Source organism: Erythrolamprus reginae, chromosome 1 (genome assembly GCF_031021105.1).
Source record: "Erythrolamprus reginae isolate rEryReg1 chromosome 1, rEryReg1.hap1, whole genome shotgun sequence".
NCBI classification, from domain to species: domain Eukaryota; kingdom Metazoa; phylum Chordata; class Lepidosauria; order Squamata; family Dipsadidae; genus Erythrolamprus; species Erythrolamprus reginae.
In genome coordinates this window covers 213,630,997-213,654,720 of record NC_091950.1, presented here as the reverse complement: position 1 = coordinate 213,654,720, position 23,724 = coordinate 213,630,997, and the positions used below count along the sequence as shown (strand labels likewise).

Sequence of the window (23,724 nt, the reverse complement as noted above, 5' to 3'; positions counted from 1 at the left end):
AGGGCCTCCACCCTCCCTGTGGTTTTCCCAATCACACACATTATTTGCTTTTACATTGATTCCTATGGGAAATTTTGCTTCTTCTTAAAATTTTCTACTTAAGAGCTTGATCATGAAACAAATTAAGTTCGTAAGTAGAGGTACCACTGTATAAGACACAGATTCCCCCCCCAAAAGAGGGTGGAAATGTCGGTGCATTTTATAAACCGAATACAGCTATTTTTGGTCTCCAAAGCCCCACCCTCGCATCCCTTTTTTTGTGAAAAATGGGCCTGTTTTTTGTAAAAATAGGATGTGCAGAGGGATTGGGAGGCCTGCAGAGTGCTCCTGGGGGCTAGGGGAAGGCAAAACCACCCCCATGAATGGGCAAAAATTGGGCCATTTTTTTGCAAAAACGGAGACATTTTTTCTTCCAGACCCTAGGAGCACTCTGCAGCCCTCCCAGACCTTCTGTGTACCCTATTTTTGCAAATAACGGGTGAAAAACAGACTGTATTTTGTAAAAAATGGGGGTGTTTTTGCCTTTTCCCAGTAAAAATTTAGCAAGCCAAGAAATGCTTGTAAATCCGTTTTGTTTTTTGGGGTGGGGGCACTTTGGATGGCTGCGATTTTTGATTCGGTGGGGTGGATGCCAGATTTGTCTATGCGGAATCCTAAGAATTCTACCTTGGAACTGCCCAAGAGCATTTGTCAGGTTTGATGCACAGCACAGTTTCTTTAAATTTGTTGAGGATGGCGCAAACCTTGTCCCAAAGTTGGGCTTCTGAATGGCCAGAAATGAGGATGTCATCAAAGTAGGGCACCACACCTGGAATTTTGTTAAGTAGGCACTCCATGAGGCTTTAGAAGATGCCTGGGGTGATAGAGACGCCGAATTGCAATCTGGTGCATTTAAAGGCACCTCTATGGGTGACAATAGTCTGGGCTTCTGCTGTTATAGCGTCCATGGGAAACTGTTGATAAGCTTGGGCAAAGTCTATCTTTGCAAAAATTGAGTCACTGCCCAGAGTGTGCAATAAATGCTGTACGACGGGAATTGGATACGCGTTATGCTGCAGGGCCTTATTTATGGCAGCTTTATAGTCTGCGCATATGTATACTGACCCATCAGGTTTAAGAGGCAGGACGCTAGGGGTCTCCCATTTGGCATGGTCAGTGGAGACAAGGATTCCCTGGGCTATGAGTCTGTCAAGTTGTTCGTCAACTTTAGGCAATAGGGGAAGAGGGACGTGGCGGGGCTTAAGAGGGATTGGGGCTACCGATGGGTCGAGGTTAAATGAAATAGGAGTTCCTTTGTAGGTGCCAACACCAGGTTCAAAAACCTCAGGAAATTCCTTTTCAAGAGAGGCAGGGGAAGGGTCTGAGCCATTGATGGCGTTAATGTCCGTGACGCTCATGCCTAGGGGGGCAAAACCATTCTAAGCCAAGCAAGGTGTGTTTGGGACTGTCAACCACAATGAGGGGTAAGGACCATTAAAACATTTACAAGAAACAGGTACATCAATACAACCCACAACAGGAATACATTTCCCTTGAAAATCAGACAGCCCGGAAGTCCAAGGGAACAAGGGCACCTTTTGAATGTGAGGCATGTAAAGCCGAAACATGCCAAGGCATAATCAAATGTTTGGATCCAGTGTCGATTTCCATTTTACAAGGCCGTTTGTTAATAAATAATGAGGTAAAAAGTTTGCCTTGTGTCAATGAGGAATTATAGTTAATATAGATTGGTGAATTACCTCTGTGGTTGACAGCTCTGGGTGCTGTGGTCAGTTTGAAGTTGGCGCAGTTAACCGGAGGCTTGGCGCTTCTGGACGTCATCGACAGGCGTGTGTTGGTTTGGGGAAAGTCTCTGGAGAGGACTGCTCAGCAGGGTTCGACAGTGTGGCCTTTCTTTGGAAGGGGCATCTGTTGCATTTGGCGGTCTGGTGATGGTTGTGGCTGTTGGGATCGAAGGGTTGGTGGATCTGCAGGCAAGAGTTGTCCTCGGCGGGAGGGTCGTGTTGCCTGTCATGAAGGGTGTCCATGGGGCCTTCAATGTCATCTGGCAGGTGGTTGTCTTGAAGGGTAGCGTCTTCATCTATTAAGAATTTCTTTTGCAAAGCGATGTTGCTCATGCCAAAAATGAGGTGGTCGACGAGGCGATCCTCTGGGTCTTTGAATTTGCACTTTGATAGGAGGGCTCGGAGTCAGGTGGCGAAGTCTTTGATGGATTCTCCATCAGCCTGCCACATGTGGGCGAACTGGTCGCGGCTGACACGAGCAGGAGTGGTAGGCTGGAAATGTGCGGCCAGCTTCATCTGGAGGGTGGACCAAGCGATGGTCTCCATGGAGTCAGGGTCGACTAGTGTGGCGGACAGGCTGTAGATGGCAGGGCCATAATAGTTTAGGAAAATAGCACATTTCCTGTCATCAGATCCGTCGTGGAGGTTGCTGGCTTGGAGGAATATTCTGAATTTGGACATGTACGCTGTCCAAGTGTCTTGATCAGGGTTGAAGAAGGCAGGCGCCTGTGCCATAGAGGAGGCCATCTGGAACGCGGAGATTGCAATGCTCATTTTTGGAAAGAATGAATTATTATGTGATAGATAAAAGATTGCATCATCTGTAAATATTTTTATCTGAGATTCTTTGCTATGCATCTAGTATATTTAATACATACGATCACCCAGCAGAAAATGAAATACATTTTGGAAGAAGATTTCTCCCATCTTGTAGTTCAAAGTTGTTTGGCATTTACATTAATGGCTAAGTAAAATTATCAGTGGTTGATTGCATGACTGTGGTTTTCTTCATACTTTGTTAAAAAAAGGTTTTCTTAGTAAAATACAAATTTGGGAATAAAAATATTCCACTGTAATGTTCAGTTTTGCTATAGGAGTTGTTCCATTTTTAAGAGGGAAAAAGAATCACACTATGTCAAATATTTATTTATTTATTTATTTATTCATTCATTCATTCATTCATTCATTCATTCATTCATTCATTCATTTATTTATTTATTTATTTATTTATTTATTTATTGGATTTGTATGCTGCCCCTCTCCGTGGACTCGGGGCGGCTAACAACAGTGATAAAACAACATGTGACAATCCAATAGTAAAACAATTAAAAACCCTTATTATAAAACCAAACATACATACAAAACATACCATGCATAAATTGTAAACGCTTAAGGGGGAAAGAATTTCAATTCCCCCATGCCTGACGGCAGAGGTGGGTTTTAAGAAGCATATGAAAGGTGAGGAGGGTGGGGGCAATTCTAATCTCTGGGGGGAGTTGGTTCCACTTATTTACCAGAAAAGGAGTGAGAATGGTGACTGGTGATTCCATTGGAACAGCAAGGAGATTTAAAACATACTCCTCATTATCTTGGTGTTTTTATGTATAAAATGGCTTCCTTTTTGTATTTTTGGGCATAGCATCAGAGGTGGATTCCTACAGGTTCTAACTGGTTCTTTAAAACCATTAGTAAATTGGGGATGATGTCACAGAGCCGGTTCTGTCTGTGCCGGTCCGTGGGCAGCGCCATCTTGGATTTTGCTTCTGCACATGCAGAAAAGCTATTTTTTAATTGCTGCGAAGGCCCACACACAAATCATGTGTGTATGCCCGGCACAACCATGAGCAAACCGGCAGCAAAATGATCCACAACCCAGCCCTGCATAGCATGGCTGGGCAAGGCCTAAAATTTCTAAATTCAGATATCCTAGCTTCCTCCTCCTTTTCTCTCTGTTCTTATTTTTAAAAAATCAGCAGTCTCTTCATGCAGCCTAACATGTGGATATCATTCCTTTTACCTCCAAGTCCAGCTTGTTATATAAGAAGGGTGTGAAATCTTACCAGGTAAAACTCGGGTGAGTATGGACGCAACACATAGACCAGCTCAGAAGGAGGCTGGGGGACTCCTGGTTATGCCAGCTGGATTAGTAGCCATTCCCTATGTTAGATCCTTGCTGGATGAAGGACTGCAGACTTGTGGTAAGCAACTGTTCTTTTATTAACGAGGATAACGGTTACAGGAATAAAACAATAGACAACATGGCCGTGCCTGGCAGCTATATATATATCGGGCTGCCAGGCTCAGCCAACCAATCACATTACGGTATTCTCCCGCCCAAGGAATATGGGGCGGATACAAGGCTTAATTGTCCTCTGGACACAACACCCTACAACACAGGAAAGACCGGAGTTTCCACCCAAAGAAGCCTCCAAAGCACCAGATCATGAAACGTCACCCTACAAACCAGCCCACCTAATAGCAACCAAGAAACCCTACACTCAACAACAGACGAGGCAAGCAGAACCTACCAAGAGTAGCCGGAGTCCAGTGGCATCATCTGGGATCAGAGTAAGATGAACTGGATGAAGAGGCCACCATACCCAGCGGCAGGTTCCAGATATTTCCACAGGAGAAGAGCATAGCAGCAAAGGCATGTCCGCTGCTGGTGAGTTCTCAAGGGCTAGTGAATCACGCAAGCCCAGTAGGACTGTACAGTGCCCCACCTACCTATATGATTATATATTGTATAGGAATAGACTAAGAGAGGAGGGTTGATACGTATGGCCGTTCATAGCATGGATTTGCATAGCTGCTGCTACTTGGCTAATATAGCGGTTTGAGAAATAAACTGCTGTCATTGGCTGGCTTGGTTGCCAGCAAGCCCTTAAAAGCGGCTTCCTTGCAGCCAGTGGGCAGTTCACATTGGAATCCAACTAGGACTAATATAGGTGCTAAAGTGCTCCTATGTCCCGTCTCTTCTTTCTCACACAATCTAACAAATAACATGATGAGTAAGGATATACTGCCCCAGTTCTGTTCAACATAGTTTAGAGCCTATGTTTGTAGCCACGTTTTCATGGACTACTGTTAGTTTTCCATATTTTTCAAAGTACTTCTTTATGGGAGTGATCCTTTGCAAGGATTACTTGGTTATTGTGATTACACCAGTAATTATCCAATCAAATTTAACTATGAAGTGATGTCATTTGGAGAAAAAAAGAGAGCAGGAATAATGATTCCTACAATTGCACATATAACTGCTGTAAAGAAGATTGGAAGATACTTTTTATGTCTTCATTCTTTTCTATTTTTCTTCTATCCCTTTTTTTTAGCACCTGGGGTTCCCATTTTATTTCTTTTTTGTTTTGTCCTCTTTACTCTATTATAATTAGTATGATTTTTATGCTTGTTTTTAAAGCTTTCAATATAAGTATATGTATTTGTGTTTGTCTATATCCATTATTCCTTTCTCATTTATTCCTTATGGGAGCATGGAAGTATGAGGGTTCTGAGCAGGAGCTTAGCTGTTCCTAGCAATACACTCTTCTGGTGAGAGAGCTATGATGTTGTTCTTGGAATCTGTTGGATCTACTTTCCCAGATTAGGAGTCAGAGCCCTGGGTGGTCTTACCACCACTGGCACCACTGGGGCCTTTACTTTCCACATCTACTCTATTTTCCCCTTCAGGCTCTGGTACTTCTCAAATTTCTCATACTTCTTCTTGATGTCACTTGGCACCACTATGTCTATCATCACTGCTATCTTCAATTTCTTATCTACAGCCATGCTATCTGGCTGATTGGCTACCATCTGCCTGTTTATCTGGATATGGAGGTTCAATGGGGGCTTATCCCTCTTATTCTCCACAACCTTCTGTGGAATCTCCCATCTTAAACATGGGAAGGTTCAACTTGCCCATACACTGTGGAAATATTTCTGTACACAATGGCAGCTATTTGGTTATGCCATTCAATGTATGCTGTCCCCGTCTGCATCTTAAATCCTGCCTTTATGTATTAGACTGACTTGAGACTTGTCTAGTATGGTAGACCTCTGCTTCTATGGATCTGGTTGTTGGTAGCTGTCCTTTTACAGCTACGATCAGTGACTCAATGCTATCTTTTAGTTTAGTCCTTTGTAGACAGTGTAGGATTTCCTAATGCCTGCCACCCCAGCTATCTGTCGATAGTACATTCCATGGCTTATCATGGCACTTCCTCTGTTTGATCTACCTCCCATGTCTGCTGCTGCCTTAGGCCTTCTCCCAGCAGCTCATTTTTGGCTGCCATCTTACTGTTGTCCTCCTGGATGCTCTGGGTTTCACCCAGGTCAAGGGCTTTGACACTACTAGATCCTACTCACTTTCTAGCTGATGTACAGTGTCAGGATTTTGGCCTGGGATGGAGACCTCCCTATATTGTGAGGAGCTCTGGATCTTCACATCAACATCTTCTATTTCTTTTCCTAATTATACCAGCAAATCATCAGATACCTGGTGTTGTGGTTGGCTCTGGCCCAGCTCCTGCCCCAAGGAATGTGGAGGTGGATGCAGGGGAAACATCAACATGTCATAGGCCTGTTTTATTGCCGACAGAGGCAGGTAGTGCAGTTTCCTTGGACGAAGAAGAAGGTGGGAGTGATTTGGAAGAGGGGGTATTGGCACACAGCCCAGGAAGCCAATCTTCATTATCTTCGGTCGATTCAGATGTGGAAGTCTTGGACCCATGCAGGCACAGTTATGCGTAGAAGAGATCAATTGAGGACATATTACAGGAGATAAGAGAGGCCACCTGTGTTTGGGTGGGGCTCTAGTAATTAGAGCTGCAGATACAAATAGCAGCATGTTGGTTTGGCTGTTGTGGAAGATTATCTGATCGCAGTTCTTCAGGACCATGCCTTACTGTTTTCCGGACTTTGTTGATTTTTCACGCCTTTGAAATCAAAGCAAAGTGTGTGTGTCTCACTTCGTTGGAAGAAGGAGGGCTGTGACGTTTCTTCACAGCTGCTAGCTAAGTACTTAAGGACTGATTAAGGGAATTGTACAGCCTACAAGGTTGTTTTGGGACGAGTGCTCTTTGCAATACAAAAAGGGTGCTTTGTTTCTTTTGAATTTTGTGATAAAGAACATTGTTTTGAATTTTCAAACATGTGTGTGTCTGAAATTTGTACCCTTGAATTTTCAGGAGGCTCATACCAGAGACCCTGGCAGAACACCTGGCAGGGGTGAAGGCCTGTACTGAGGCAGGATGGGGGGAGGCAGCAATGGCATCTCTGGTTAGTTGTAAGAGCAAATCCACCCAAATTTTGTTCACGTAATTGCAGGATTGCTGCAGCTGCTACAATTTTGAAAACAGGTTATAAGTAGTTTTTGTAGGATCTGACGTAACTTTGAATGATTATTTGATTGATGATTCGAGGACTACCTGTAACAGCAAAAGCCATTCGCACGGTAGGAATTGTAGTTGCAAAGTGCTTATACTTTATACAATGGCAGAGATCTATTACCACTAATGTCTCACATCTCTGATTGTATCATCAGTCAGAATTGTAATTGAGAAATAAAGGAAGAAGACTCGCTGTTCTTTGGAATAATTGCAGTAAGGATTAGGCAAGTATGGGGACAGTCATAATTTCAAATTCCACCAATAACCAACCACAGCAGCTAATTACCTTGAAGGAACTCATGTTTCTTATATTTTCCCCTAGCAACTTTTTTCATCTTTTCTGTGTAGTGACTGTGCTATACAGTTAGTCCTCGACTTACGGCCACAATTGAGCCCAAATATTTCTGTTGTTAAGTGAGGCATTTGTTCAGAGCTTTGCCCCATTTTATGACCTTTCTTGTCACAGTTGTTAGGTGAATCGGCACAGTTGAAAAGTTAGTAACACAGTTGTGAAATGGATCTGGCTTCCCCCATTGATTTTGCTTGCGAAAGATGAACACATGACCTAGGGACACGGCAACTGTGGTAAATATGAATCAGTTGCCAAGCATCTGAATGTTGATCACATGATCATGAGGATGCCCACAAAGGTCGTAAGTGTGAAAAATGGTTCTAAGTCACTTTTTCAGTGCCATTTTAATTTTGAACAGTCACCCAATGACTGTACACTGGTATGAGCACATACTGTGCCAAGAAAAGAAAAGAAAAGAAAAGAAGGCTATCATTGCATAAAGAGGGTGAAAGTATCAATTGCACAGAATGTTCTGTAAATGTTTTATCTCATTCTGCATTGCCTGCTTAGCAAAAGGGCGAGAGTTTGGCATGTTTTGTGTTGTTGTGTTTTGATTTACCTAATTTGAGAGATTCGGAGTTGTAGTCCTATATAAATGAGAATGATGTAGTTTTCATTGATGTTCTGCATGCTAACCATTGTGCCACCCCGGCTCACATAAAGACTATTTTAACAGGCAAAAAAGGAATGCGAGACCATGTAAAAATTCTGGGATGGTAATGCCTTATTGATGTCAGATACAGTATTCTTCCAATTATCCTCACAAATGATTTTACAATATGTTCTTTCTTTCTTTAAAGTGCACTGAAATTACTTGAATTTATAGGTCTTCATTTGCTTCTTTGCACAAAGTACTTCTCTCCTGTTAATAAAGATGATAATAATAAGACTTGTTTATGGTATTTGGATGAGGAGAGTCATACTGAAGATGATAGCTTTGAGGGGTGAAAATTACACTCAGATGCCAAGTGAGCAAAAGAACAAATATGTGAATCATCCTTTTTCTCATCCCTCTCTCTCATCATTCTCTACGTGGACAGATTTAGGTTGGCTTCCAGGTAAACATTAACTTGGAATTACATATTCACCAGCAGTAGCTAATTCTCATGTGACATCTGTTTTCTGGACAATACAAACCCAATATGGACAACTCATTACTTAATAGAAAACTGTGGACAATATCTGAATTCTTCTGTGGCTTTGCATTGTGGCAGATTGGCATGATCTGGTAAATTGAAATAAATTTTCCAAAGAACGATAGGTTTCACAAAAAAACAAAAGTTTGAAAGATATTGAAAGATATTGATTTCTGTGCATTGGAGAGAGATTCTGTATTAAAGGGGATACAAAAATAAGATAAAAGTTATTTTAACATTAAAGCCACACTGGTTTAAGTGACATGCTTTCTCTGAAGATTTAAAATTTGACTAGTGCAAAGAATGGTATGTTTAAGACAACTTGTTATTACCTAGACCTAAATTTTTCAGAGTTCCATGACTATTAAGATAAAGCTGTTTTTGAGTCAAGTTCAATGTTATTGTCTTGGCAATAATAAATAGTTTGCCACTGGCTTTATCTATATGTTTGTGTCTGTGTCTGTGTGTTTATTTTCCCAAACTACTGTTTATATACCTGATATTTCCTAGTGATTTCCCAGCCAATTGCTATGAATCTTTGATACAGACATGCTTTAGATTAAAATAGTTTTACAATTCATCATTTCTTTAAATATTCTGCAATTACTGGATTTCTATGCTTTAATTAGCTTCTTGCACAAATACTTCTCTCATGCTTACGAAGATGAATACAGCAATCAGGAGTTATTGTTGTGATATTTGTGTGATGAGAGTCATATTGAACAGAAAGCTTGAAGGGAGTTAAATAAGTGGGGCAAATTAAAATAGGCAGGGAGCTGAATGCCAGATGAGCAAGAGAAAAAAATATATGAATATTGGAAATATGAAAAACATAATCATTGGACATAATGAACACAATTACTCTTTCAAGGTGGAATAGCTGAGTCAGGATCTGTTATTTTGGATGATGACCACTAAATCTAAAAGGCTTAAAAAACTAAACATGCAAAGTACATTGTGTTTTGTAATTGCAGATATATTTTTGGGGAGTAAGAGCAGAAGAGGGTCATGGCAGGTGGCTGTACCCTAGCTGATCAAGGCTGTTCTTAAAAAAATATAAACAGGATTTGACCTGCTAAATATCTGAACACGTGGACTATCAGGTAATCCCAAACAGTAGGCTAAATTGGGAAGTTGAGACAATTTCAAACTTCTTAAAAGTTATTGACAAAAAAATAATAATTGTTGCATTGATACATTCATCATGCTCAACTCAAGAGTGACATCAATTTTTATGGGCTTCTGTAAAGCATCTGGTTAATCAAGGTGCAGCCACTGATTGGATTTGGTTCTGACTCTAGACTAGAGGATAAGATTCCATTTGGGTCTGGACCACAATTCCTTCAATGTGCAGCTCCTATCCTTCAGGACAAATAGATTAGCTATTGTTGTGGGCTCCAAGAATCTTTCATTATTTCAACTTCCATTGTGAAATAATTCTACCCACTGTGCCACCAGAATAGTGGTGGCGTACTAGTTAGAATGACTGGCTCAAGGTTGATTCAGTCTTCCATGTTTCAGAGGTTGGTAAAATGAGGATTGTTGGGGCAATATATTGACTCTGTAAACCCCTTTGAGAGTAAAGTACAGTACTATGTATATAAGTCAAATGCTATTGCTACTGCTATATAATGTGACTAAAACAGTTTTTCACATGCAGGTGCACTGTGACTGGTCCAGGTGTGGATCCTGTTTTTCTTCACTGTCGGTTCGTTCAGTGATGCACCACACAGGTGCACGCTTCAAACAAAGTTTTGGGTGCCAACGAAAGAACCGGTTTGGGGACATGGCAGGCCTGGGTTGCTGCCGGTTCTAACGACCCAGGCTGCCAAGTTGCTACCGGTTGTATAGAACTGGTCCGAACCAGGAAGAACTAGCCTCTGGACTGTTCGGATCAACTTACCAAATTACCAATCCGCAGGCAGACTGAGAATTCTGAGAATTGCAATCCTAACATATCTGGATTGCAGTCAGTTCCAGAAGACAGCCCAAGACTTTTACTCTTTTTCTTTAGCAACTACTGGAAAAATGAGAACTCTCTTGGAATCATATCACATTTAAAGGTAGTCTTTAAAAATGACTGTTACTTTTTAAAAAGGCTCCTCCACATACTTACAGTACCCCCTCTGCAATTTTCCCTGCTCCTTTTGAATTTAGCTTCATTCTTCCTTCAACTTGTATTTCTGAAACTATTTTTGTTTTGTGCAAAAATACAAAACAAAGCTAAATAAAAGGTTAAAAGGAATGTTTATTCTATTCTTGTCTTGGTCTTCTGGGATTCCCATAGCAATTTTTAAAAAAAAAGATTTTGTAGTATTTTGTGTTAAGTATTGAGACTGTATAAGTTTACTCCAAGGTCCCCAATTCAAGCGGGGAAAATGGAGATTGTTGATTGGTTGAGCCATCTGACAGCTCCCTATAAAAGGGAAAACTGTCAGCCTGGCTCTTTGCTGGCTCTTACACACTACTACAATGAAGAGCTGTTGTTCAAAGTTTGTCTCAAGCCTCTTCAGTCCCAGGATTTAACATTTTGCTCCTCTAAATTAAACTGCATTTGGAATTAGAATTACTCTGCATTGACAGAATAGCCGCTTCTGTTATAAGTACAGCCACAATAAATTGTAAACATTAAAAAGGTATTCTGGCCATAAAATCGTCTTTCAGCTCTCTCTGGCAGATGCTAATTGCCATGATTGTCTGCTAAAATATTTTGTTTCACAAAGATGGCTTAGCAATTCCTGCCTAGAATTGTGCAATCTGAGTCAAATGGGAAATGGCTTGCTGAGACTAATAAGCACTTAGGTGTAGGGTGCTGTCATGGCAACCCTTCATATAATACAGAAGAAGGTAAGCCTGTTAAGTCACTCTGTTTGCCTTCCTTTTATCACTGTGAACAGCCCTGGCTTAATCATCATTCCTGGAAATTATCAGAGTACCTGTTTAGATGAATATCCAAAGAGATTAATTTGGAACTGGCCAGGTTTCAGGTCCAGGCATTTTTATAAACGCTCCATGGTTTTGCTGGCTGAAAATATGCCCAATGTATGTCCATTTCACAGGAAAATGTAAATATTTAAATCCTCCTGCTCCTCCTGCTCCTTGTTGGCATGATTTTCCCATAATGGAACCACAATTGCCTCAGGTATACAGATACTGGGGAAATGCAAAAACTCTGGAAGAGATTGGCATGAAGTTCTTATCCAATCACAAGTGCTGAAATAGCATTCAGCAATGATCTAGGCCTCTTATGAGGCACCAAACGGCCTTTGCCTAAAGCCAAAAATCATAGGTGCACTGGTGCTGACATAGGTCAACATCTCCCATGCTCTCTGATATGGCTCCATGTGCTATCATGGACCTAGGCCTTCGTAATTGAAAGAGGGAAGGGAACATCTCAATTCCTAAATGTAGCAAGACATCTTGGGCTGATTTTGTTGGTCATGTATTCATCTTGATTCTTGCTAGATACTTCTTTGGAGATAATTACTTGTGAAGATATGGGTATTATTGAACCTCTGGCAAAACCCTTTTTTCCTGTGGCTATCGCATAGTACATATCTGGGCTTTTTATAGACCATGGGCCACATCTGGCCTTTCAGTTGTCCCTGTCTGTTCCACAGAATTGGCCTCATCGGCAGCAGGCGGAGGAGCATTGGTGAGTGGGGGGGTGGCAAGGTTGTGGTGGAGGGGCAGGGTGGCAGTGACAGGGGTAGGGTTGCAGCAGGGGGCAAAGTGAGGGCAGATTATGAGTGGAATGGCAGCAAGGTGGTGGTGGGGAGTGAGAGATGAGATGTGGCGATCTTCAACACCACCCCCAATTTTTCATGTAGCCTCTTAGGAAAATTAATTGCCCACCCCTGCCACAGTAAATAAAATAGGAGACAATGTGGTCTAGAAAAGAAATCCTAGTTTGACAAAACCTAATCAGTTAATATTAAACAGCTTAATGTTGTTAAGCTGTTTATTTTCATTCAGTTCTGGTTTGGTGCAGCAGTGTTTAGAGTTATAGCATTCTGAGGGATAGGAAAAACCTGAATTATTAAGTCATTTCTACAGCAAACTTTTTTTTAAAAGAAACTTAGTCCTGGGTTTATATTCATATTTTGCAAAATCAAAACTAGAAGCATACACAGATGACTGATTCAGCTGGATCCATAAACTTCCTTATAAACATAGTAACAGATAAATTTACAATACAATTAGCAGAGTTCTTCTTCAAGCAGTTAAAGAACAGTTGGTTTCATTTCAGCAGAATTCAGAGTGGAAGAGTACAGAGAGCAGAGTCACCACATCCAGCCTTGAGTTTCTCAGCTTCTATTCTCTGCACAGACTCAAAAGTGGTTAGCTCCCGTTGGCTGACTTACTTGCTATGCCTATTCATTGGCTGACCTTGTTACCATTGGCTCTCCCAGTTCACGAATATCTTAACACTCCTCCCTTCATGACTGGAAGAGACATAAAGCCAATTAATTTTATTTTCTTCCCATGGTGCACACCACCCAATGACTTGGTCATTATATCTGCCAAATTGTCCTCTGAAGAACAGTGAAGCAAACTAATTAATTTTCATTATATGGCTTCCCTGACTTTACAATATTTAATGTCCACATGCTTGCTTCTATTCTTTACTCTGTCACCTGTTGTAATTTTAAATCAGGCACTATTATCTTCATACACTGTTACAGCTTCATTTATCTTTACATTTAAATCCTGTAACAGCTGTACATAGCAGGTTACTGCTGTTCAGACAAAAGAATAAATTCTGCCTCTGCAGTTGAAATGGCAAGAGTTCTTTGCTTTCTGGACTTCCAAACAATTATAGACCCTCAAAATAATACTGCAACCCCAGAATTGGACTTTCTGGTTTTTATAGCATTTGTATAATCACTATCAACATAGCATTTCAATTTTAATTCTTCAGAGACCTCTATCTGAACATCCAAATTCACAGTTCCCTTCAACTACCTGAGAATCCTTTTTACACCCATCCAATGCAATTGTGTTGGTGCAGCAGTAAAGTGACTCAATATTTTTACTGCAAAAGATATGTCTGGTCTGGACCACTGTGACAGATATAACAGGCTCCCTATTGCTGACTGATATATCTCTTGATCACAGGTTTCATTTTCATCCTCACCCAAACTATTATGAAAATCTGTGCTCATAGATGTTGGAGCAGTATTACAATCTTTCATGTTATATCTCTCCAACAACTGTTCAATTTTTCTTCTTTGAGAACATAACCACCTTTCTCAGTCTTTTGTATCTCTACACTGAAATAATTGTTTATTTCTCCCCAATTCTTTAGTTCAAATTCCTTCTTTTATTAGCAAATTCTTTACCTGTGATACATCCTTTGCAATGAAGCAAACATCAAGCACAGCTGGAACTTCAAGGATTAATCAGAAGAACCACTTGTTCAGTGCTGTTGTAAATTTGAGCAAGTTTTGAATGAGTGGTCGTTAAGTAAGGACTTCCTGTAATGATTTAACTTCCTGTAATGATTTTCTAAGTGGAAACGTGTTTTATAAAACAAGCCTAAATTTGAAACCTTTGAATTAGCTGTGTGTGATATATTGTCTTGGGTCTTTTATTTTACATAATTAGAATGTTAAAAAGATGATAAGTTCATAATGAAAGTCATTTTAACAATGCCGATTGGCGGGTCCACGGGGGAGAGCCTTCTCTGTTGTGGCCTCTGCCCTCTGGAACCAACTTCCCCCGGAAATTCGTATCGCCCCCACTCTCCATACCTTTCGAAAGGCGTTAAAGACACATCTGTGCCGAGTTTCGCTCTGGCCATTAGTATGAAAGAGGGATGACTCATTTCTTTTATAGTGGGTTTTATTTAGTTCTAATGTTTTAATTGTATTTATTGTTACTGTGTCCATTTTTACCCTTGTAAGCTGCTGAGTCCGCAAGGAGAAGGGCAGCCTATAAATCTAAATAAACAAAAAATAAAATTAAAATAAAATTAAAACCAATTGTGTGGTCTAGTTTTGATCATTTAATAAAATGTGTAGAAGATTACTACTGATTGAACTGCTAGTTAACAATTGTAATGTTTTCCCATGTGTAATTGTCAGTCTTATTGATACATATTGTAAATGGTACAATACTCAAACTGTTAATCAGTTTGTTAATCATTAATCAAAAACTTTTGAAGTAACTCATTTGATGAAATCCACATTAACATTTTAAAATGGCCAACACCTATAATTAGTGACACCAGGTATTAAATTGAACCAGGGCATGTGACTTTAAAACAGGATGTGGTATTATGAAGACTTAGTGTTCTCTCCCTAAGCAAGAAGTTATATGGAAGTTAGAAAAATTGTTGCACATTTGTATATAAAATGACATATATATTTCAAGATCTCCATGACAATTTTAGGCAAAATGAACCAATAGGACTGCATGAAATAACTCCTGTTGTTTCTTTTTTTATTTTAGCAAAGAAAATAAAGTCACACATTAACTTAGAATTATGAATATAAAGGAATATCAGTTTGGCACATGCTTAAGGTACTAAGGAAGAAACTGGAAAAAACATGAGTTCTAGTCCTTTCATAGGCATAATGCCAGCTGGGTGACTTGCTGGGTGACTTTGGGCCAGTCACTTTCTCTCAGCCCTAAGAAGCAGGCATTGGCAGACTACTCCAGAAATCTTGCCAAGAAAATTTTAGGGTGTTGTTCAGACATGTACACTACAGATTGTAAATAAAATAGGCAACTTTAAAAAGAAGGGGAAATGTGTATTGCCAGTATTCCCTATGGCCTTATTTGTCTAGTTACTATTCAGATTGTGCAATTGTGAGAATGTAAATTGCTTAAAGCTTGAGGCACTATACTACTCTCTTGCTTTTTCTAATAGTGAAATCTACCACATGGTTCTCAAATGATGCCTACTTCTTGATGGGAGATAGTGTCCCGCTGTCCTAAAAAAGCTAGCAATGAAATTTACCTGGGGTGTGTGTGTGTGGATATAAACTTTTGGATCTTGACAATTACTCCCTAGTGTCCAATGTCCCATTCCCACAATTCTGGAGTCAATGTGTTATCTAGATTGACTTCATTCTGACTTTTGGTTCCCTGTTTAATTTTAGAAATGGATGGGGGAGGGATACAATCCCATTGATTTTTGAGCATACCATCGATCTGAAGCATCTTAGGTTAATGGATGCCACTAGAATTCATTTTATAACTTCTGTTTGCATGAAATCTTCGCAATTTTGCAGATATAATTGGGATGATTTTATTATACAGTTAGACAGCCACAATTGGTTATAATGAGCACCTTTTATCAGCACAGAATGATTCATTAACTGACTGCCATAACCCATATCCAGACTAGACTTCTGTGACATATTCCACCTGAGGTGGCTTTCGAAGAAACTAGTGCACAAATAATGCAGCAGATTAACTGATTTTATTAAACCAATTTCTCCCATCAGCTCTGGTGGCTGGCATTTGCTTCTAAACTCGACTGCAGGAAATTCGACTTTAGTAACCAAGTAGTTGATGCATGGAACTCACTACCTGACTCTGTAGTATCATCACCTAACCCCCAAAACTTTAACCTTAGACTATCTACTGTTGACCTCTCCTGATTCCTAAGAGGTCAGTAAGGGCTGGGCAAAAGTGCACTAGAGTGCCTTCCATCCCCTGTCCTAATGTTTCTCTTTTACTAGTATCATGTATATAAATATTATTATATCCTTGTATTCCACAAATATGTACAACAAAAACAAATACCGGTAAATAAATAAAATAAGTCCAATTCAAAAATTGATGCTGATCTTTAAGCTGTTTGAGACTAACTCCATGAAAAAGCACAAACAGGGCAGAAGCTGCCTTTATGCTCTGGAAACTAAGCTGATACTTGAATGCACAAAAAGCAACACCAACAACATAGCCCTTTTGTTACATGGGGTGAATGGAAGAGGCAGTGGCTTCAAACCAATAGCTCTTTATTTAGCAACTATATCAGAGCAAAAACTCTATCTGACAGACAGACCTTTTAATAGGGAGATGCCACAGTCTAGCCCAGTGATGGCGAACCTATGGCACGGGTGCCACAGATGGCACACGGAGCCATATCTGCTGGCACATGAACCATTGCCCTAGTTCAGCTCTAACTTGCACGTGTATGCGGGCCAGTTGATTTTTGGTTCGCACGGAAGCTCTGGGAGGGCATTTGTGGCTTCCAGAGAGCCTCCAGGGGGATGGGGGAGGACGTTTTTATCCTCTCCAGGTTCCAGGGAGGCCTTTGGAACCTGGGGAGGGCGAAACACGAGCCTCCTTGGCCCATCAGAAGTTGGGAAACAGGCCATTTCCAGCCTCCTGAGGGCCTCCAGGGGAGTGGGTGAAGCTGTTTTTGCCCTCTCCAGGTATTGAATTATGGGTATGGGCCCTCATGCTTTTGGCACCCAAGGGAAAAAAGGTTCGCCATCACTGTTCTAGCCAATCAGCAGTCAGTATTTTCCCTCAAGAATGGAGGACCTAAGTCTATATGCTTCAGTCTGAGAATGTAACGCCTTTCATTGGGGTTCCACATTCAATACCTCTGTTCTTGGAAGAGTCATCCAGAAGTTAATCTTTCTGTTTTGATTTGTTTAAATTAAGACATTAAGAAGATTTTTCTTTCAGACTACATTGACTGAAATAATTTATTATTTCTTTTTAGCTGTCTTCTGTTCAGACTGAATATGGTGGTAGACATAATATGAGTGGTTTTATGATTCCCCACTTATCTTATCATTCATTTTTAATACTCTTGTGTTAATTGGGAACGATTCTGGGTCACCTTCAGAAATTTAAGCACTTTGAAATGTAGCGAATAAGCACAGATAGTCCTCAACCTATAACCATAATTGAGCCCAAATGTTTGTTGCTAACCAAGACAGTTGTGAAGTGAGTTTTTGCTCCATTTTACAACTTTTTTTCCCCACAATTGTTAAGTGAATCAGGGCAGTTGTTAAATTAGTAACACGGTGAGTGAATTTGGCTTTTCCATTGACTTTGCTTGTCAAAAGTTTGCAAAAGGGCATTCACATGACCCTGAAACACTGCAACCATCATCAGCATCCAAATTGCAACAACCGTGTGAAAAACGGTCATAAGTCCCTTTTTCAGTGCCATTGTAACTCGAGTCACTAAATGAATCATTGTAAGCCAAAGACTATCTGTATCTTCAATAAATGTGAGGTTGGGAAGTCAGATCTCTTTGGCTTCTTATGGCGAATTTATGGAATTCGCTTAATATCAGCTGCATTATTCAGTATAGCGTGTAAAATGGAAATCTTGACTCTAAAACTGTCCTCGGGCATTTTCTGTTTATCTTTCATTTTATACCTTTAATGCTGAGAAGAAAGAAGAATGATATAACACAGCTCTTTTTGCTTTTTAAGCAACATGTAATGCACACGTGATATATTAAATAAATGTTTGATTTTAGAATGCTTGGTTCCATAAACCAGTGTTTCCCAACCTTTTTTGAGCCGCGGCACATTATTCATGTTTTCAAAATTCTGGGGAACACTGAAGGGGTGGGGGGGTGGGGGGGCTAAAGAAAAGTTTGGACAAAAAAAATATCTCTTCCTCCATTTCACTCTATTTCTCCCTCCCTCTTTCTCTCCCTTCCTTCCCTTCTTTCTCTCCATCCCTCTTTCTTTCTTTCTTCCTCTCTTTTTTGCTCTCTTTCTCTCTCCCTCCTTCCCTCCCTCTATGTCTTTCCCTCTCCCTCCTTCCCCTTCTTTCTCTCTCTCTCTTGCTTTCTTTCCCTCTCTTTCTCTTGCTTTCTTTCTCTCATTCTCTCTCCCCTCCTTTTTCTCTCTCTCTTTTTCTCTCTCGTTCACCACGCCAGCAACAGAGAGAAAAAGAAAGAGCGAGAGAGAGCCGGAGAGAGAGTGGAGTGCGCAGCAGCCATCAGCCTCCTCGCCCTCCCAGACGTCCCCAGCGCCCGGCCTCGTGTCGCCTCCCGTTAGCCCGGCCGAAAGCCACACAGTCCCGGACTCCCGGATCGCTCGCTTCTCCGGCCAGCGCGGCGCTTTCCTGGGCAGATGGCTTTGCTAACCGGAGAAGCGAGCGATCCGTGAGTCCGGGACTGTGTGGCTTTGCGCCATGAAGAGAAAACGGCAGCAGGGAAAAGTCGGCCGTTTTCTCTTCATGGCGCAAAGCCACACAGTCCCGGACTCACGGATTGCTCGCCCCAAGGCAGGAGGCGGCGGCGGAGGAGAGTGGGCGGATCGGGCGGGCAATGGGGCAGGGCGGAGAAGCCAGGAGCGCGTTTGGCTGGAGGCACCGTGGGGAGGCAGGGGCAGGGAGGTGCGGCAGTAGGTGCCTCCGGCCAAACGCGCCCCTGGCTTCTCCGCCTTGCCCCATTGCCCGCCCGATCTGCCCACTCTCCTCCGCCGCCTCTCGCCGCGGCACACCTGACGTTGTCTCGCGGCACACTAGTGTGCCGGCACACCGGTTGGGAAACGCTGCCATAAACTTTAACATCATGTAAAGAATTTGATTTTAATCCAATGTTATATTTCTGGGATTATTAGATCAGAGCAGGGGTAGGTTTTAACTTACCTCGCTGCCAGTTTGCTCCCTCCCATACAATGTAGCAGCACATGCATTTGACATGCATACGCATTGCCAATTTTTTAAAAAAAAAATAAAAAAGCCGGAAAGAAGATGGTGGGCCATGCAGTGCCAGAAACTCAGTGCATGTGCAGAAGAAAAAAGATCAGTAATTTTTTTTTAAAAAAAAATCCCTTTTTTTAAAAAAAAGATAGAGGTGTCCATGGACCGGCACAGAGAGAACTGGTTCCGTGATGTCACCAGTGATTTGCTGCCAGTTCTATACAACCAGTGCAAAACGGGAGGAACATTTGCAAACATTCTGATTCCATAGGGCAGTGATGGCGAACCTATGGCATGGGTGCCACAAGTGGCATGTGGAACCATATCTGCTGGCACGCGAGCCATTGCCCTAGCTCAGCTTCAACAAGCATGGAGGCTCTGAGAGGGTGTTTTCGGCTTCCAGAGAGCCTCCAGGGGGATGGGCAGGGCGTTTTTACCCTCCCTCAGCTCCAGGAAAGTCTTTGGAGCCTGGGGAAGGTGAAATACAAGCCTACTGGGCCCACCAGAAGTTGGGAAACAGGCCATTTCAGGCCTCTAAAGCAGTGTTTCCCAACCTTTTTTGAGCCACGGCACATTATTCATATTTTCAAAATCCTGGGGAACACTGAACGGGGGGGGGGCGGGGGGCCGCGCGGGGGGAGGGGCTAAAGAAGTTTGGACAAAAAAAAATCTCTTCCTCCATTTCACTCTATTTCTCCCTCCCTTTCTCTCTTCCTTCCTTCCTTCCTCTCTCTCTCTCCATCCCTCTTTCTTTCTCTTTTTTGCTCTTTCTCTCTCCCTCCTTCCCTCCCTCTATGTCTTTCTCTCTCCCTTACTCTCTCTGCCTCTCTTGCTATCTCTTTCATTCTCTCTCTTTCTATCTCTCTTGCTATGTCTTTCTTTCTCTCTCTCTCTCTTTCTCTCTCTCTCTGTCTCTCTCTCTGTCTCTCTTTCTATCTCTTTCTCTCTCTCTCTTTCTCTGTCTCTCTTGCTATCTCTTTCTTTCTCTCTCTCTGTCTCTTTCTCTCTCTTTCTCTATCCCTTTCTCTCTCTTTCTCTGTCTCTCTGTCTCTCTTGCTATCTCTTTCTCTCTCTCTTGCTATCTCTTTCTTTTTCTCTCTCTTTCTTGCTGTCTCTTTCTCTCTCTGTCTGCCTCCCTCTCTCCTTTCTATCTCTCCCTCCCTCTTTCCTTTCTATCCCTCCCTCTTTCCTCCCTCCCTCTTTCCTTTCTATCTCTTTTCTTTCTATCTCTCCCTCCCTCTTTCCTTTTTATCTTTCTCTCCGTCCCTCAGCGGCGGCAAAGAAGAAGGAAGGCACGCTGCAGAGGGCACCGAGGACAAGAGCGCTCCCTCGCTCCCTCGCCCTCTGACTTCCCTCCCTCACTGCTGAAGGGACAAGCCTGAGGGTTTTTTTGCTTTTTTTTTCCTTCCCCCACCTCACGGGAAAGAGAGAGAGAGAAAGAGCAGCGAACTGCGGGATGCGGCAAAGGACTCCTTGCCAACCCAAAAAGGGGTGGGGGTGGCAAAGGCAAAGTCTGGGAGGCGGGGAAGGGAAGAGCGGGAGGCCCCCAGACAGAACGGCTGAGGGGAAGGAAAGACAGAAGGAGGGAGGGATTGAGAAGCGAAGCCAGGGAGGGCTGAGAGAAAAGGGGAGCGGCGCGCGCGTGAGGGGGGGGCGGGCATTACTGAAACGAACGGAGAAAGCCCTCTCTCGCAGCGAAAGCGCTCCCAGCCAGGGGGCTGCGAGAGAGGGCTTTCTCCGTTCGTTTCAGTAATGCCCGCCCCCCCCTCCCCTTTTCTGAGGGGAAGGAAAGACAGAAGGAGGGAGGGATTGAGAAGCGAAGCCAGGGAGGGCTGAGAGAAAAGGGGAGCGGCGCGCGAGAGAGAGGGGGGGCGGGCATTACTGAAACGGACGGAGAAAGCCCTCTCTCGCAGCCCCCTGGCTGGGAGCGCTTTCGCTGCGAGAGAGGGCTTTCTCCGTTCGTTTCAGTAATGCCCGCCCCCCCCTCTCGCGCGCTGCGCGCCGCTCCCCTTTTCTCTCAGCCCTCCCTGACTTCGCTTCTCAATCCCTCTCTCCTTCTGTCTTTCCTTCCCCTCAGCCGTTCTGTCTGGGGGTCTCCCGCTCTTCCCTTCCCCGCCCCGTCCCTCTCGCAGCCCCCTGGCTGGGAGCGCTTTTGTCCCGAGGAGCTGAAGCCGCCGCCGCCGCGAGAGAAGTCGCGCCCCAAGACAGGGGGCAGCAGAGGAGGAGAGGGGGCAGATCGGGCGGGGAGCGTCACGGCACACCTGACCATGTCTCGCGGCACACCAGTGTGCCGCGGCACACCGGTTGGGAAACGCTGCTCTAAAGGACCTCCGGGGGTCGGAGAAAGCTGTTTTCACCCTTCCCAGACATTGAATTATGGGGGTGGGCATGATATTGTATGCACATGTACTTTCAGTGCCTGAGGAAATAAAGGTTCATCATCACAGCCATAGCGGAAAAATCTGGTAATGGAAGAGCACTAAATTGCTGCCTAAGAGAACACAAACCAGAAAATCAGAGATCATGTGGAACTTCAAATTTGTTTAGTTTTACTCTGTAAATTGAAGAGTTGAATTCTTCAAATAATTTTGCTGTTATACCTGATCATTCCCAAATTATATTGACTACAATTTTAAAATATTAAGCTACTCTATGTTGAGAGTGTCATTTTGACATTTTTTTTAAAAAAAAATCCCACATAATCCAAAGTAGAAAATGATAGTTCTGTGAAATATTTGGGGTATGTATAGCAGTGGTGGGTTTCAATTTTTTTTTACTGCCGATTCTGTGGGCATGGCTAGGTGGGCATGGCAGGGGAAGGATCCTATAAAATCTCCATTTCCTCCTGATCAGGAGGTAGAGAATCAATGTGGGCGGGGATAGTCAAAGGTGGTAGTTACCGGTTCTCAAAACTACTCAAAATTTCCGCTACCGGTTCTCCAGAACTGGTCAGAACCTGTTCAAACCCACCTCTGATGTATGTGTAGAATAATTTGCCTGGACAACCCTTTCCTTTTTTTACCTCACAAAACACATCCCCAAAATAGTTATAGGAAATATGCTTTCAGAAACGACGAGATAAAATACAAATACAGAATGAGAGCTAGTGTATAAAAGAGTGTTTAAAAGATCTCACCGCATCCAGTCAGGAATACATTAGCTAGGAAGCAAGTCCCTTTAATTTCAGAGGAACTTATATTTGAATTGGGGTTTTTTTCCCCTCTAAAGCAATTTCCCCTCTTACTTCCCCTAGTCAATATCCAAGAAATCTTTTTCCACAGTGATGTAGTTCCATTTTTTTTTCATCCCCATGATCTTCAAACAGTTGCCTGCAGTAGATAAAACTGGCTGCGCCACACAATTGGCAAGATAGGGGAGGACAGCCAATTTAAGCTTCCCCTTTCAGCCAGTTGTTCTTGGATACGAGTCCCACACCGGGCCGGCATTCCGGATTGAACTGGAGCAGCTGCCTAATGAGAGCTTTGCAGGGCTCAGACAGACAAAGCAGGTCTTCAGGGAACATGACTCCTTTCTTCTGGCGGCAGGGCATGCTATGAATGTGAGTGTCATCGAAAGGCATGCAGCCAGTAATCATTACATAGAGCATCACGCCCAAGCTCCATATATCGTACTTTTTTGGATCATAGGGGATACCCATCAGCACTTCTGGGGACGCGTACGCAGCTGATCCGCAGTAGGTGGTGCTCAGTTCAGGGTATCCACGCGACTCCTTGCCAAAACCAAAGTCAGTCAATTTCGCTCGACGGCCGTCTGAAGTAAGCAACACATTCTCACATTTCAGATCCCGGTGCACCAAATGCCTGTCATGGAGGTAGCGCACAGCACCCACAACTTGGGCAAAGATGTCTCGCGCTTCAGGAGCACAGGGTAATTTCCCTGCCTGTTGTACCATTTGTAGCAAGTCTGTGGACGCAGCTTCCATCACGATGTAGAGAGTCCCGTTGCAAACTTCAATGAATTCATACACTCTTACGATGTGTGGGTGCCGGATCCCTCGCAAGATGGAGAGTTCCCGTGGTAGAAACTTTTCCACGAAATCCCGGGGCGCTCGACGTCGGTCCACCATTTTGATGGCTAGTGGCCCTTTGTATTTGGCTGAGGTGGCCACTCTTACCTTGGAATAGCTTCCTTCTCCCAAGGTTTGGCCCAACTTGTAACCCAGGTCACTCAAAAGTTTGTCCCCTTTGGAAGCTCTTGACATGATGACCTGGCTAGGCTGAAAGTCTTTAGTTTTCTTACTGGGACTCAGTGCTTTAACCCATTGTGATTGGCATCTCTAGACTTTTACTCCCCATATGCCCTTTGAGGCTTGGGCTTCGAAGTCATCACTACTTAAAACATGTATTATGAAGTGCAAGGAGTGTCATGGGTTATGTCTGCAAAGCATAATCAGAAGTGTCAGGTGGCCCCTT

General features: G+C 42.8%; 1 protein-coding gene and 1 long non-coding RNA gene across 2 annotated transcripts; one reads left to right on the top strand and one right to left on the bottom strand.

The window, feature by feature from the left end:
• Positions 1 to 8,674: 8,674 nt before the first annotated feature.
• On the top strand, positions 8,675 to 10,792 carry LOC139160163 (uncharacterized). The gene is made up of 3 exons (XR_011557892.1): positions 8,675 to 8,748; positions 9,631 to 9,759; positions 10,317 to 10,792. It is a non-coding gene; the product is annotated as an uncharacterized lncRNA (long non-coding RNA).
• An 11,887-nt stretch (positions 10,793 to 22,679) lies between these two features.
• LOC139160148 (testis-specific serine/threonine-protein kinase 6-like) lies at positions 22,680 to 23,513 on the bottom strand. The gene has a single exon (XM_070737734.1). It carries the CDS (start codon positions 23,511 to 23,513, stop codon positions 22,680 to 22,682), a length of 834 nt encoding a protein of 277 aa, XP_070593835.1.
• Between the last annotated feature and the right edge of the window lie 211 nt (positions 23,514 to 23,724).

Excerpts from the sequence above, each read along its gene's own strand:
- LOC139160148 (XM_070737734.1), bottom strand. The coding sequence starts at position 23,513 with ATGTCAAGAGCTTCCAAAGGGGACAAACTTTTGAGTGACCTGGGTTAC.